General features: G+C 41.6%; 1 pseudogene and 1 gene segment (V, D, J or C); both read right to left on the reverse strand.

Moving 5' to 3' along the window:
• Window positions 1–5,241: 5,241 nt before the first annotated feature.
• LOC110542777 (immunoglobulin heavy variable 3-30-3-like) lies at window positions 5,242–5,743 on the reverse strand. The segment is given in 2 exon segments: window positions 5,242–5,570; window positions 5,668–5,743. Coding segments are annotated over 2 exon segments (375 nt in total).
• A 7,653-nt stretch (window positions 5,744–13,396) lies between these two features.
• Window positions 13,397–13,857, reverse strand: LOC132655353 (Ig heavy chain V region PJ14-like; annotated as a pseudogene).
• Between the last annotated feature and the right edge of the window lie 529 nt (window positions 13,858–14,386).

Below are 14,386 nucleotides of genomic sequence, written 5' to 3' on the forward strand. Positions count from 1 at the left end.
AATTTTTCACTTTGTATCTCAGTTGTAGCCACCTCCCTCAACTCCTCCAATTCCCACCCTTCTTCAATCTTTCTCCTCTATCCCTCTTCCCTAGTCCAGTGGTAGGGGGAAATCCTCCTATCTTCCTGTTTAAAACCCTAGCCTATCGGGTACCATCATGTCTGCCTGATCCTCTTTATCTGTGGGCTGGTTAGGTCAAAACACCAGGGAGGAGTGATCAAGGATCAGGTAACCCAGTTCATGTCAGAGACTCTCTGTTCTCCCCTTACTGTGGGAGACGAGCTGTGTATGGGCTACATCTGAGCAGGGGGATCTGGATGATTTCTATGCATGGTCTTCGGTTGATGCATCAGGCTTTGCAGTACTTCAGGGCCCAAGTTTTTTGTTGTTGTTTGTTTGTTTTGTGTTTTGTTGGTCTCTGTGGCTCCTGTTCCCTCTGGGTCCTTCTATATCCCCCTCCTTCCATAATACTCCCTGAGCTCTAAACAAAGTTTGGCTGTGATCCTCAGTATGTGTTTCTATCCCCCTTTGGATGGAGTCTTTTAGAGGACACCTGTGGTAGGCTCCTATCCTGTTCCCTCTCTTCTACTGCTTCTAGTGTCTGTTCTGTTTTCCTTTCTGAATGAGAATGAAGCATCTTCCCTAGGGTCCTCTTTATTTTTAGCTTCTTTAGGTCTGCAGATTTTAGTATAAATTTTAGTATAAACATCCAATATTATATGGCTAATATCCACTTATAAGTGAGTATATACCATTCATGTCTTTCAGCTTCTTGGCTCCTTCATTCTGGAGATTTTTCTAGTCCATCCACGTGCTTGCAAATATCATGATTTCCTTGTTTTTTAATTATTGAGTAGTATTCCATTGTGTACCACAGCTTCTTTATCCACTCTTGGGTTGAGGGACATCTAGGTTGTTTCCAGATTCTGGCTATTACGAATACAGTTTCTAGAATATAGTTGAGCAAATGTCCTTGTTGTATGGCTGAACATTTTTGGGGTATATGCCCAGGAGTGGTATAACTGGGTATTGAGGTAGCACTAGTCTCAGTTTTCTGAGAAAGTGCCAGAATGATTTCCAAAGAAGTTGTAGAAGTTTACAGTCCCACCTGCAGTGGAGGAATGTTCCCCTATCTCCATGTCCTCTCCAGCATGTGTTGTCACTTGAGTTTTTGATCTTAGCCATTCTGATACATCTGAGGTGAAATCTCAGTGTTGTTTTGATTTGTATTTCCCTGATGTCTAAGGGCATTAAGCATTTCTTTAAGTGTTTCTTCACCATTTGACATTCCTCTGTTGAAAATTCTGTTTAGCCCCTTTCCCCATTTTAAAATTGGATTACTTGGTTTGTTGGTGTGTAATTTCTTGAGTTCATTATATATTCTGAATATTAGCCCTCTGACAGTTGTAGGTTGGTGAAGATTTTTTGTGAGCCTGTAGGCTTCCACTTTGTACTGTTGATCATGTCCTTTGCTTTACAAAAGCTTTTTAGTTTCATGAGGTCCCATTTATTGATTGTTGAACTTAGAGCCTGACCTCTTTTATTCTATTTATGAAGTTATCTTCCATGGCCAGTGCATTCATGGCTCTTCCCTACCTTTTCTTCTAACAGATTTAGTGTATCTGGTTTTATGTTGAGGTCTTTGATCCACTTGGACTTTAGTGCAGGGTGATAAGTATGGATCTATTTGCATTTTTCTACATGTATACATCCAGTTAGACCAGAAGCATTTGTATGGTTTTGGCTTCTTAGTAAAAAAAAAAAAAAAAAAAAAAAAATCAAGTAACCATAGGTTTATTTTTGGGTTCTTGATTCAATTCAATTGATCTTCCAGTCTGTTCCTATGCCAGTACCATGGAGTTTTTATTATTGTTTCTCAATAGTACAACTTGATATCAGGAATGGAGATAATTCCAGAAGGTCTTTAATTATACAGGCTGATTTTAGATAGTGAGGTTATTTTTTTTTTCCATATGAAGTTGAAAATTGTTCTTTCAAGGTCCTTAAAGAACTGTGTTGGCATTTTGATGGGAATTTCATTGAATTTAAATATAAGATATTTATTATTTTAATCCTTCAAATCCATGAACATGAAAGGACTATCCATATTCTGATATATTCTTCAATTTCTTTCTTGATAGACTTATTTTTTTTTTTCACACAAGTCTTTTACTTACTTGGTTACAGTTACACAAAGGTAACTTTTGTTATTTGTGGCTATTGTAAATGATGTTGTTTCCCTAATTTTTGTGTCATTTTTTTTCCTCTTATATACAGGAAAGCTGATTTTTGAGCTAATTTTGTATCCAGCCATTTTTCTGAAGGTGTTTATCAGCTGTATAAGTTCTCTGGTAGAATTTTTTTTGGGTCATTCAAGTATACTATCATTTCATCTGTGAATAGTGATGCTTTAACTTCTTCCTTTATGATTCATATTCTCTTTATCTCCTTTATATCCTTATTTATCTATCTAGGACTTCGAGTACTATGTTAAATAGATATGGAGAAAGTGCGCACTCTTGTCTTGTCTGTGATTTCAGTGGGATAGGCTTAAGGTTCTTTTCATTTGATTGATGTTGGTTATAGGCTTGCTGTATATTGTCTTTACTGTGTTTAGCTATGTGCCTTGTATCCCTGATCTCTCTGAGACTTTAAACATGAATGGGTGTTGGATTTTGTTAAACAATTTTTCAGCATCTAAGGAGATGATCATGTTTATTTTTTTTCTTTCAGTTTGTTTATATGATGGATTACACTAATGGATTCCTATATATTGAACCACTTTTGCAATACTGGAAGGACACCTACTTGGTTATGGTGGATGATATCTTTGATGTGCTCTTAGATTCAGTTTGTGAGCAATGTATTGAATATTTTTCCAACAATGTTCATAAGTGAGATTGGTCTGAGATTCTCTTTCTTTATTGAGTCTTTGTGTGATGTAGAAATCAAGGTGTCCATTAATCATAAAATGAGTTTGACAATGTTCCTTCTTTGTCTATTTTGTGAAATAGTCTGATGAGCACTGTGATTTGCTATTCTTGAAAGTCTGGCAGACTTCTGCAGTGAAGTCATTTGGCCCTCAGCCTTTCTTTCTTTCTTTCTTTCTTTCTTTCTTTCTTTCTTTCTTTTTGAGTGGGAGACTTTGATGATATCTCCTATTACCTTTGTAGGTAAAGGACGATTTAATTTATTTACCTGATCTTGATTCAGTTTTCATATATGGAATCTATGTTGAAAATTGTCCATTTCATTTAGTTTAGTTTTTTTTTTTTTTTTTTTTTTTAGGGGGCAGCATAGTCTTTTCAAAAGACCAACGTTTTTTTGTTTTGTTTTGTTTTTGTTTTTGTAAATTTCCTCAGTGTTTGTTTTTATGGCTCCATTTTCATTTCTGAAGCAGGTGGAGTTATCATGTAACAGGAGGCAATGTCCCAACTAGTCATGTCCTACTAGGAAAAAAAATCCCTATTGTTGTAAACAGGATTTGAAATGTTAGCTAGTGAGGTCCAATCCACGCCCAAATATTTTTGCTATTGTGCATGCTTTTGGTTACCTTCTAGACTTGACACCACACATTTTATTCCCAGAGCCATAGCTGGTCAGTATTTGTTGTGTATGGTTTGTGTGAGGATGATGGAGAGACTGAAGCTCACTTGGGCTCAGGGGTCACGGTTCTGTCTGATTTCCATGTTGGCTCTAACTTGAACCCCAGACAATGCTCTAACTAGCAATTATTCCTAGTCTCTGCCCTGAGTACAGGTTCCACAGTCTAATGCATTCTTTGCTTCTTCAGGATCTGATCCTGATCCCTAGAAAGACTCACTTTTACCTCTGTAATGCTCTTCAGTTTTTCCAAGTTAGAGTATATACTACATAAAAAATATGGGCTGTTGAGATAGGTCTGTGCTTCAAGTTCTTCCCTCACAGGAACATAGATCTGTGTTTAGTTCTCCATAACTACGAAAAGAAGTAGCCAATGAGTAAGCTGAGCTACGGGATATGGAAACATGTGACCCTGGGACACAATGGCAAACCGGTCTAGGCAGGTCATAAGACGCAGGCCCAAGGATGGAACTTATTTCAAAATTATTATGTAGGTCGATAGAGAAAGACATCATACTTCAGTGTGTATACATGTGCACACACACATACAGGTAGAGAAAGAGACACAGCGAGAGAGAGAAACAGACAGGACACAGACAGATATAGACAGAGCCAGAAAGAGAGGGTAACAGAAACACAGAGACAGAGAAACACTGTAACAAGTAAATCCAAAGCAAGTAGCATGCAGAGAAAAAAAGGTGAATAAATACCTGGAAACTACAAGGATTCTATGGGATACATCTGAGCCTGTGTTTTAGGTCCTCTCCATGCATTGTCCTTGGTTAGGGAATCAGTCTCTGCAGGGCTCTCAGGACTCAGGTTTTTGGGGGGCTCTGTTGGACTCCTTTTGGAGCTCCTGTAACCTCCAGCTCTTTCTACCCCCCCCTTCTTTCCTAAGATTCCCTGAACTCTGTCAAAGTTTGGCCATGAGTTTCAGTATCTGCTTCTATACATTGATCAGTAGAGTCTTTCAGAGGACATCTGTGGTAGGCTACTGTCTAGTAGCATGTCTTCTCCTGCTTCCAATGTCTATTATGTTTGTCCTTCTGAATGAGGATTGAGTATCTTCCCTAGTGTCTTCCTGGTTGTTTAGCTTCTTTAGGAGTATAGATTTTAGTATGTTTATCCTATATTATAAGGCTAATATCCACTTATAAGTGAGTATATACCATGTGTGTCTTTCTCCTTCTGGGATACCACAATTAAGATGATCTTTTCTACTTCCCACTATTTGCCTGCAAATTTCATGATTTCCTTGTTTTTAATAGCTGAGAATAATTCTATTGTGTTAATGTGCCACAATTTCTGTATCCATTCTTCTGTTGAGGGACATCTGGTTTGTTTCCAGATTCGGGCTATTATGAATAAACCTGCTACAAACATGGATGAGCAAATGTTCTTATTGTGTACTTGAGCATATTTTGGGTATATGCCTGTTTTGGATATATGCTTAGGAGTTGTATTATATACTATACATGCAGAGAGAATCCCTCTGGACAGGCCAAACACACAGTCCAGACCTCCACTTCCTCCAGGACTCTCTGAACAGGCTGTAACTCTTGTCACCCAGAGCTCTGTGTACTCTTATCGCCCCCTGCTGGTCATCAGCGCCCTTCAGTGTGGTTTGTGTCTGAGCTCTCAGTAACATTCACTCACTGTGTCTCTTGCACAGTAATATGTGGCCGTGTCCTCAGACCTCAGACTGTTCATTTTCAGGTACAGGGTGTTCTTGGCATTGTCTCTGGAGATGGTGAATCGGCCCTTCACGGCGTTGGCGTAGTACATGGTACCACAATTATAACTAATGTACACTACCCACTCCAGCCCCTTCTCTGGAGCCTGTTGGACCCAGTGCATGCTATAGTCACGGAAGGTGAATCCAGCGGCTGCACAGGTGACTTTAAGGGACTTCCCAGGCTGCACCAAGCCTCCTCCAGAATCCATGAGCTGCACATCACACCAGACACCTGCTAACACAACAGATTGATGGTGAGAAATATGTCAGCAAAACAACTTTTCTTCTCATGTCCACACACCACACACAATCTCATCTCCATAACTGACCTTGAAAAATAAATATAGGAAAAACCAAGCTGATCCCCCAGTTCATGGTGAATGGTCTGTGGTCAGTGGTAATCACTGAATGTGAGGACCTGGAAATCCAGGGCTGGGCTCCTCTGCCAGAGCTGCAGGGTCAGGGCAGGGCTGGTTTTCAAGGGCACAGAGAAGCCTTATTTGCATGTCTTCCTGCTATAGCTGCTCTGGAGTCGGACCTGTGGAGAAGACAGTGCTCAGAGCAGATATAAGAAATCAAATATTGATGACAGTTATAGAAATCGACACTGTAAAGTAGCTCTGTGCACACCCTTTTCATGTTATGGATTCACCACACTTAACTTACTCCCTTTACCAGCAAATGGAGAGAACACGCTGTGTTGCCACACTGTCTTGTCTTCTCAATATTAATGTGAAATTAATATCACCACACACAGTTGTGATTCCATGTATGGGCTCAATGTCTCCCTCTGTCTGTAATGGGCGTGGCTTCTGCCTGATGTGATTTTGGACAGTGTCAGAGTTAGCCACACCCCTTCCCTGTGATGGGGACACTTGGAACTTTTCTGGGTTTCATTCACTTCAGAGATTCGCTGTCTCATGCCATAGGGGCCTTGAAACTGAGACATCCCCGTTGCTGTCTGTCTGTAACTCAGTGGTTACTATGGAGACATAATTGCAGGAAACTTACTTGTTTGTATCCTGAAGTTCTCCCTATGCTCCCTTTTAACAGCACTATTCTCCTCTCCACTCTAACACCAGGAAACTCCTCACTGTTGTGCAAGGCTAGTTTTCATTTCTCCAAATTTATATAGTCAGCATAACCGTGGTATTTAGTGAGTTTTTATAACAAAACAGAAAATCATGCCATCAACACGGCGTTTCAGAGACTTTGGTTTTGTTTTCCCCAGTTCTCATGCTTCCTTCTACTCATCCCCCTTTTCTAAACACGTCCCAATTTTCTTTTCAAAGCTCCGCTGTTACCCTTCCCTTTGTGTATCCTGCCCTTTATTTAAGATGTCTTCTCCTGCCTTGACTTCCACTCTGGTTCCAACACTTGTAAAACGGAAGGCAAAACACCAAACCCAGACACAGTCTAGACACACACATTCGAGGTTCTGCAGCTGACAGAAATGGGCAGTGCTTGTCCTTCCCAGTCCACACTGTATTGTGTGACAGAGATTTGCAGTTTCATGTTCCAGTGCGTCTCAGAGATCTCTGGGGAAGAAGAGGTGGGAAGAATGCAAGAGGAGGAGCATGGAAGGAGTGCTGTGAAATGCTGTCTTTAGGACACTCCATGGCTGTGACAATCAGGAACTCATGGTGGCTGCTGTTGTCTGTATAAACCTCACTAGGCCCAAGACAGCAAAAGCCCTGGCATATAGAGGGCTGAGTGCTTCTGTTTTATCTCTTACTGAGGAGCAGTTGGACATGGACTGTTCCTGATGTGGGAGTCATTATTATTGAGGCTGTGGTCACTGGCAGGCTTCCAAACTTGCTGTGTCTGTCGACACACATGTGCACATATGGGCAGCACTAACTGGGCTTGAGTTACACATATGTTGAGGAAGGTGTGTGAGGAGTTGTATGGGATAAATGTCATATTTAATGTACTCATGCAGAGATTCCCCACAATAAGGAAAAATAATAAAACAGGATATACCTGATTGGTTGAAGACAATAAACCAGAAAGCAATGCTAAAGGGAAATATTAAATATCAAAACTCAGGTAGGCAAGCAACCAAAGCAATACTTAATTAATTAATTAACTAACTATTTAATTAAATATGATAGGTTTTGGAGATTTTCCACACCTCCAAGCAAGCTACACTGAAGTGCCATAACAATAAATCCAGCAGGGCATCCCTAAAACCAGGGATGTAAAGAAGGTCAGAGGAAAGAAGAGGTGCAGAGTATCTGATGGTGATGGACAGGAGGCTAGTAGACGCAGAAGAAACATAAGCTGGGGTGTGGCCCCACCAGGTCACACTTGGGCCTCAGAACCACACTAGGGCCAAGGTGAGTAATCTTTCAGGTAGATAGTAGGACACTGGGCTGTTGGGAATGGAGATGAACTTGAGCAAGATGTACAGAGTGATAGACTCATGGCTATGTTAGGGGAAGTAGACAGGCTGAGGGAGCAGAAGAGGGGTGAAATTCCCTACTTGGAACTTCTAGCCACAGGAGGCATCTGGAGGGTTCCTTGAAGGGAAAAAGCAAAGCTATAGAGACACCTGACAGACAGGGGCTGGAGAAGAGGCACAGCATACAGGGTCAGTGCAGGTGGGGCTTTGGACTATATTTATGGGTTTGTGCTGGGATTGGAAGGTGAATGGTGCTTCATTATATTGGTCTCTTGGATATGTGGGACACCTGACGGTCATTGATTGCCTGTGGGTGTCATCTTGGGACACTTGAAAGAGCAGGGAGGAGGAACAGAACAAAGGAGGATGTACAGACAGTGTATGGTTATGTAAGGTTTACTATCGTCACAGTATGCTGAGTAGATGCAGGGGAGGTACCTGGGCCTCCCACGCCTATGTGACAGTTGGAAAGTTGCTGGCATGTGGAGTCTGCAACATTCAAGGCATTTATATTTCATGTGCCTGTTAAATATATTTAACATTTGCAGAGTATCTGCAGATTTTCAAGAGAGTGGGTTACCAGAGTTGCTGCTTACCAGAGATTCCCTGTCTTTGAAGGCACAGACAGCTGCAGGTGAGAGGCTGGAGAAAAACAGTCCATGACTATGGAGAACAGAGAGGCCGGGAGAGTCTCCTTCCATGAAAAATTCAGTCAACTTCTGTCCAAGGAGAAAAGGACATTGACCAATGCTGGATGGGTGAACTCCTCCAGGAACTCAAAACTGCAATTAATTTGCTTCAAATTGTCTAAAATGATCATATAAAGAAACATTGACAGGGATTTATGGGAAACAATGAATCTTTTCCTGTCTTAGAGTGTGGAGTTTTCATCTATGACAAAACTCATCAAGGCTCGTGTATTAGTATGCAGAAGTTGTAGTATGCTTGAATTACCTCAACAAATTATCAGTTTAAGATTTGATTGACATAACATATTTACCCACCTTTACTCACACACAAGTTCCATGCTAACTGAAAATAGGTGAAGGACTACAGAGATGTGAGAGCTACAATCTCACTCCAGAAAGCATTCATGCCACAGGCTTCCACATACAGAGATCCCATCAGTTTGACTCAGTGTAGGTGTGGGACCCAGAAATGAAAGTGAAAATGTAAAAACTCATTGAAATAAAAATGTCACTTTTTCTGTCCTCACCCAGAAGTGAGCTCTCTGGGGCACTTGGTCTTTCGTGTGTAATTCTTTGAGGAACTTCCAACTATTTTCTGATTTTGTAGTTGAATCTTGTTCCCATTAATAAGGCACAGGGTCCATTTTTCCTTCATCTTCACAATTATTGCTTTGATTTCATCCTTCCTTCCTTTCTTTATTCATTTGTTTGTTTCTTTCTTTGTAAACGCCTTCCACACCATTGGTTACATACAGTGTGTCACTAAGGACTTAATTTTTATCTCTAGACATTAGAGATCTTGGGTTTTGCATTCTCTCCTGACCTCATGCAGTGGTCACAGTGAAGGATCCCAGTCAGAAGGTGGACGGCAGACAGATGTGCCCACATTGGACACCACTCCTCACCTCCTTGATCTATGATCTCTGTGTTATCCTGTGTTCTCAAAACTCAGACTAATGATGGAAAAGAGTCATTTTTGAGAATAATTACTCTGATCACATTGGTGGGATGGTGTTCTTACCTTTGACAGTGAGTAGTGGTTCAAATACAATACCTAGTAATGAAAATGTGGAGGGTACTTATGAAATGCTACCAGTTGAATCAAGGTTACACATATTGCTTAAGAACTCCTCTATTATACCAAATTCTAGCACTGGATGAACAATTTTTAATGAAATCTATTATTTTAATTATGTGTGTGTGTTTCTGTGAGGGTAGTGTAATACTCAGGAGACTAGGAGAGTGTGCTTGGTCCTCTAGCCTTACAGGTGCTTCTGAGCTGCCACCTGTGAGGACCTGAACCTGATCCCCTCCAGAACAGTGTGCTCTCTGAACCTCTGAGGGGCTTCTTCAGCACCTGGAAGAGCAATCACAAGCTTCCCTCATGTTTGTTGCAGCCTTGTTCATAGTGGTCCAATTTTCACCAAGCTGGATGGACATGGAGGGTATTTTATGAATGACAGTCAGAGACCCGAAGAACAAAAGGAACTCTGCTCAATGGAACTTCATGAAAAAACAAACAAACAAACAAACAAACAAACAAAAATGGTGTCAGGGATAGTAAGTTAGGTGATCTATGAATGGACTATGTATAGTGAGAAGACTAATCAGTCAGGGGGAAGCATTATTCCAAATAGTGAGCTGTGTGGATGCTGAGCACAGTTAATTGTGGCACATTATGTTCTTCGTGTGTGTGTGTTTTTTTTTTTTATGAGAGATCCTCTGAAACACCTGTGTGGTCATTCAATAATACACGTGTATTAGTAATATCGGATTAACAGTATGGATACATGAAGTTCAAACTTCAGCTAAGCTCAATAAAGAGGAGAAATATTACTAAATATTCAGGCAGAAGAGGAAAAAAACTCCCATTCCCCAAATTTCCCTGATGTCCTCCCAATACAGTGCTACAATGACGTTTCATGATAAATGTCAGTTCAATAATATGCTTTCATTTACTCTTTACACAGATAGCATCAGTACCTCTTCCATTACTTGTTATAAAACCAGTAGTTATGCAACTACAATCAGAATCTATGATTACTAACTTCCTGGGGTCTTTCTCATTAGTCAGAATAGGTTAGAAGTCTTAGCCATTTTACTTCTCACCTGACAGTTCCATGAATCACTCAGGCAACTGAATAGTAAGAACAGTAATAATCTGATTTTATGTGCATGAGAGCATCTCAGCCTGAGAATACCATCACTTCTGGATTTCGTTGTTCTGTCATCTCTGACTGAGCCAGGAGCAGCCACTTCACCTGGGGTCACCTTCCTGAGGCCTGGTGGGGTCCTTCATGTATTCCTCTAAATTCCAGTCACAGAAAACCCTCTACATGACTTGTAAATCACCGTTTCCACTTGGATACCTGGTACTTGACACAAGGTGGTGTTTCCTCCTGCTCAGACAGAGGTAGGGAAAGAACATCACAGGGTGCCTGTCACTCCTGTCACACGCTATCACAGCACGTGCCCTGAGAACACTTACTCTGCTATGTTTCATTTCGATTACCTGTGTGAGTTGGTGTGTTCCACGGTTATGAACTCAGGCCACCAGGGCATCCTTTCTCTGTATAACCCTCAAGAACTAATCACTGGACATACTCAAGAGGAATGAATTTCAGGGGCACCTCTATGTACTGTTGGTAATTCTGGTCAACTTCAGAGTGAGATTCCTGCCTGTACTAATTTGTTGAATAACTTACTTACCTCAGTGTGTATGTTTGCACAGCCCTTTAACACATAGTACTATCATACCCATAGTATGTTGTGTCAAAAGTGAAACCCTTTGGAATTAGAACATCTAGAAGTTCATTGTGATGAAATTCAAGCACAACCAGCTTGTTTAGAAGTTCCACTCTGCTCATTTGGTCATTACCCAGTCCTGGTGGCTGAGTCTCACACTGACATGAGAAAGACTTCTGTGGTCAGCTTTGTGTAAAGTTGTTGAGTTCACTATTGTGTGTCCTGATCTCAGGATTTCGATAATATAGTTGGTTAGTTGTATAATAATGTACTCCCCGAAGCTTCATCACACTGTTGTTTCAGTCCTTTCCAGAGAAGCCTCACACTCAAATGAGCAGGTTCTTTTTTTTTCCTTTTCAAAGTTTCTTCAAGACAGTGATCCATTAGCATGGAGCCCAGGGTCAACACTGCTTCTCTGAAGGACACTTGTCTAGCTCACAAATGGGACCCCAGGCTGTTCCACTCAACAGCATCAGAGAGAGCCAGAGAGTAATTCTGGTGTTATGCCAGGTTCACGGGACCCTCTGAAACCACCTTGAGATGACTCAATCCAATTGCAAGAGAGCTTTATTACGAGAGCGATCAAACTCTGGACCCAAGTCTCACTGGTGCAGCAGTAGAGAAGTGGGACCCCAAGCTCTGAGTGAACAGGATTTTTAAAGAGAAAGTCTGTGAGCAGGGGGTTTCCATGGCAGCAAGCAGGGGGCACAAGCCTTGGCATTACAGAATTGGGTGAAGTTTAGCAGGGCGGGGTGACCTTTTCTGAGGCACACAATCACAATGGCTAAGGCATATAATCAATAGCTATTTTTCTAAACCAAATCTGAAACATTGGGGAGAATTTTCCCACCTGATTCTCAACTGATTCCCATTGACTATTGCCAGGGAGTTTGTCTCTATTTTCTATGAAGCATTTCTTCTGCTATATTTCCTGGAAGATGTTGCTAGGAAAGTTAATTTTGTTTTCTGCCAGGTGTATATTCTGTGATATTTCCTGGTACCTGAATTCAGTTCCCAGTCAAGATCTTTATTTCAAAATGGAGTTACATTCAGGCTATCTTAAGTACTTCACTGGGAGCCTTTATATGCAGTTGCTGGTAGCCAAGGCCAGCTAGTGGAAAGTTACAGACAGCTGCAACAAGGTCGTAGGTGAGGGATTTATATTTCAGGACCCTATGAGACATGTTTGTCAGACATTTTGAGATATCTTTGCTGATGTTCTTGTAGTATCTCTTTTAGTAAACATTCTTGTGGTGTTCTGCATCACCATTAATCACCTGTCAGGTTTTGTAAACTATATTGCTGACACATTTTCCCTTCCTGCCTGATCCCTATAAAGTTGTGTGAACATTTTCAAATATACGAGAGCAAGATCAGACTACAGACATGCTCTCATTCCTTGTGTCTCTGTCACCTCCCCATTCTTTTCTCCCCTGCTTAGGAACCCGTTGAACTCCTGCTGGATGGGACATGCAGTGAATACACCACCAAAAGCACAAACTGTAAAAACTATAGGCTGCAGTTGTCCATGGGAAGGGCTGAGGAGAGAAGGAGCCAGGACAGAAGGTGTAACCACCTGACAGTGCTGGCTGAGAGGTTTTTAGTTTGAGTGTGCACAAGACAGCTGTAAAGAAATCATTACTTGGGAGTTTGAGGTGTCATCTAATGTACTTGATATAGCTACATCCTTTATCAAATGAAAATGTATCATAATGTCAAAACAGTAGCTAAATGTTCTCTTCAAGAAAGTCTGTTTTTCCATCACCTGCAACAATATAGAAGATTAATGTCAGATTACTCAACATTCCCAAGGTCTACTGAAGTTACAATCAGCAAATGTCTCAAATTCAGAGAGCTGTGTATCTTTAAACATATAAATGTAAATGTGCATATATATAATTTTATACATATATATATAAATGTATAAAAATATATACCATCTGTGTGATAACTATAATCAAATCGGTATCTTGGATGATTTGTGGATAAGGAAAAGGAAAGTAAAACCATTTTTGTAGTGTGTGCACAAATAGGAAGTTTAAAGAGGGGCCTTTAGAGGAGTTCTGTGGGTAGAAAGGAGAGCAGAGGTTCTAACACTCAAACAAGCTCACAGCATAATCCAGAGTTTCCTAGCTTCTGAAGACACACCCTCATTTTGCTGGGACGTCTCTGTTGGTCCTCCGCGCCCCCTGCTGGTCATGAGGAGGTTTTTGCGCAGGCTCACAGCACTGTGTGTCTGGCACAGTAGTACTTGGCTGTGTCCTCAGTTTGCAGATTGTTCATTTTTAAGAAAACTTGGCTCTTGGAGTGTCCCTGCTGATGCTGAGTCGGGATTCAAGGGCTGAATTATACTTTGTGCTTCCATCACTCCACATAGCAGCCACCCACTCCAGACCCTTTCCTGGAGGCTGGCGAAGCCAGTGCACAGCACTGCTGGTTAAGGAGAACCCAGAGACAGTGCAGGTGAGAGACATCGGCTGTGAGGGCTGCGCCAAGCCGGGTCCTGACTCCTTCAGCTGCACCTGGGACAGGGCACCTGGGGACAAGCAACATCACGTCAGTCACACATCCCACAGATGACAGGCTGGGTCCCTCCTGATGCCCTGAAACACTTACAGCTTGGCAAGGTCACCAGGCAGAGGAGCAGCACCAGGACAGCCATGCTCTGAGGGAGGCTCAGGGAGAGCAGATGGGGCTGCCCAGGGAGGCCTGGGCTTTCAGCCTGAGCCTGAGGGCTGCTTTGCATTGGGGGAGGATCCTGAGAGGATAAAGGAAGCCCAGGGCAAGCCTTCAGATTCCTTTCCAGGTGACTGAGATTTGCCTTGTGCTTCTTAGAGCAACTGGTGACCAAGAATCAGGAAGAGTTTTGCATCTGTGTGGATTTCCAGGTTCATAAGAACTTGAAATTGAATGATTCACTCTACTCAGGTCTTCAGTGAGTCCACACATGCTGTGCAGGCAGAAGAGGACACCACAGCCTCAGTGCCTGTGTATATCCCTGTAAATTCCTGCAGAAGGGTTAGGATGGATTTCAGTTTTGTGATGTACATTGGCTCTTAGGGATGTGAAATCCAGATAAAGGAAATACATACAATCTTTTCTTGTAGTGACTGTGGAAGTAACATTACTTGTGTCATGACCTAGAAAATACAAATCCTGAGGAACAACACAAAAACCATTTTGTACCAGTTATTATAAATGTTTTCATAA

This window comes from Meriones unguiculatus, chromosome 7 (assembly GCF_030254825.1).
Source record: "Meriones unguiculatus strain TT.TT164.6M chromosome 7, Bangor_MerUng_6.1, whole genome shotgun sequence".
NCBI lineage: Eukaryota > Metazoa > Chordata > Mammalia > Rodentia > Muridae > Meriones > Meriones unguiculatus.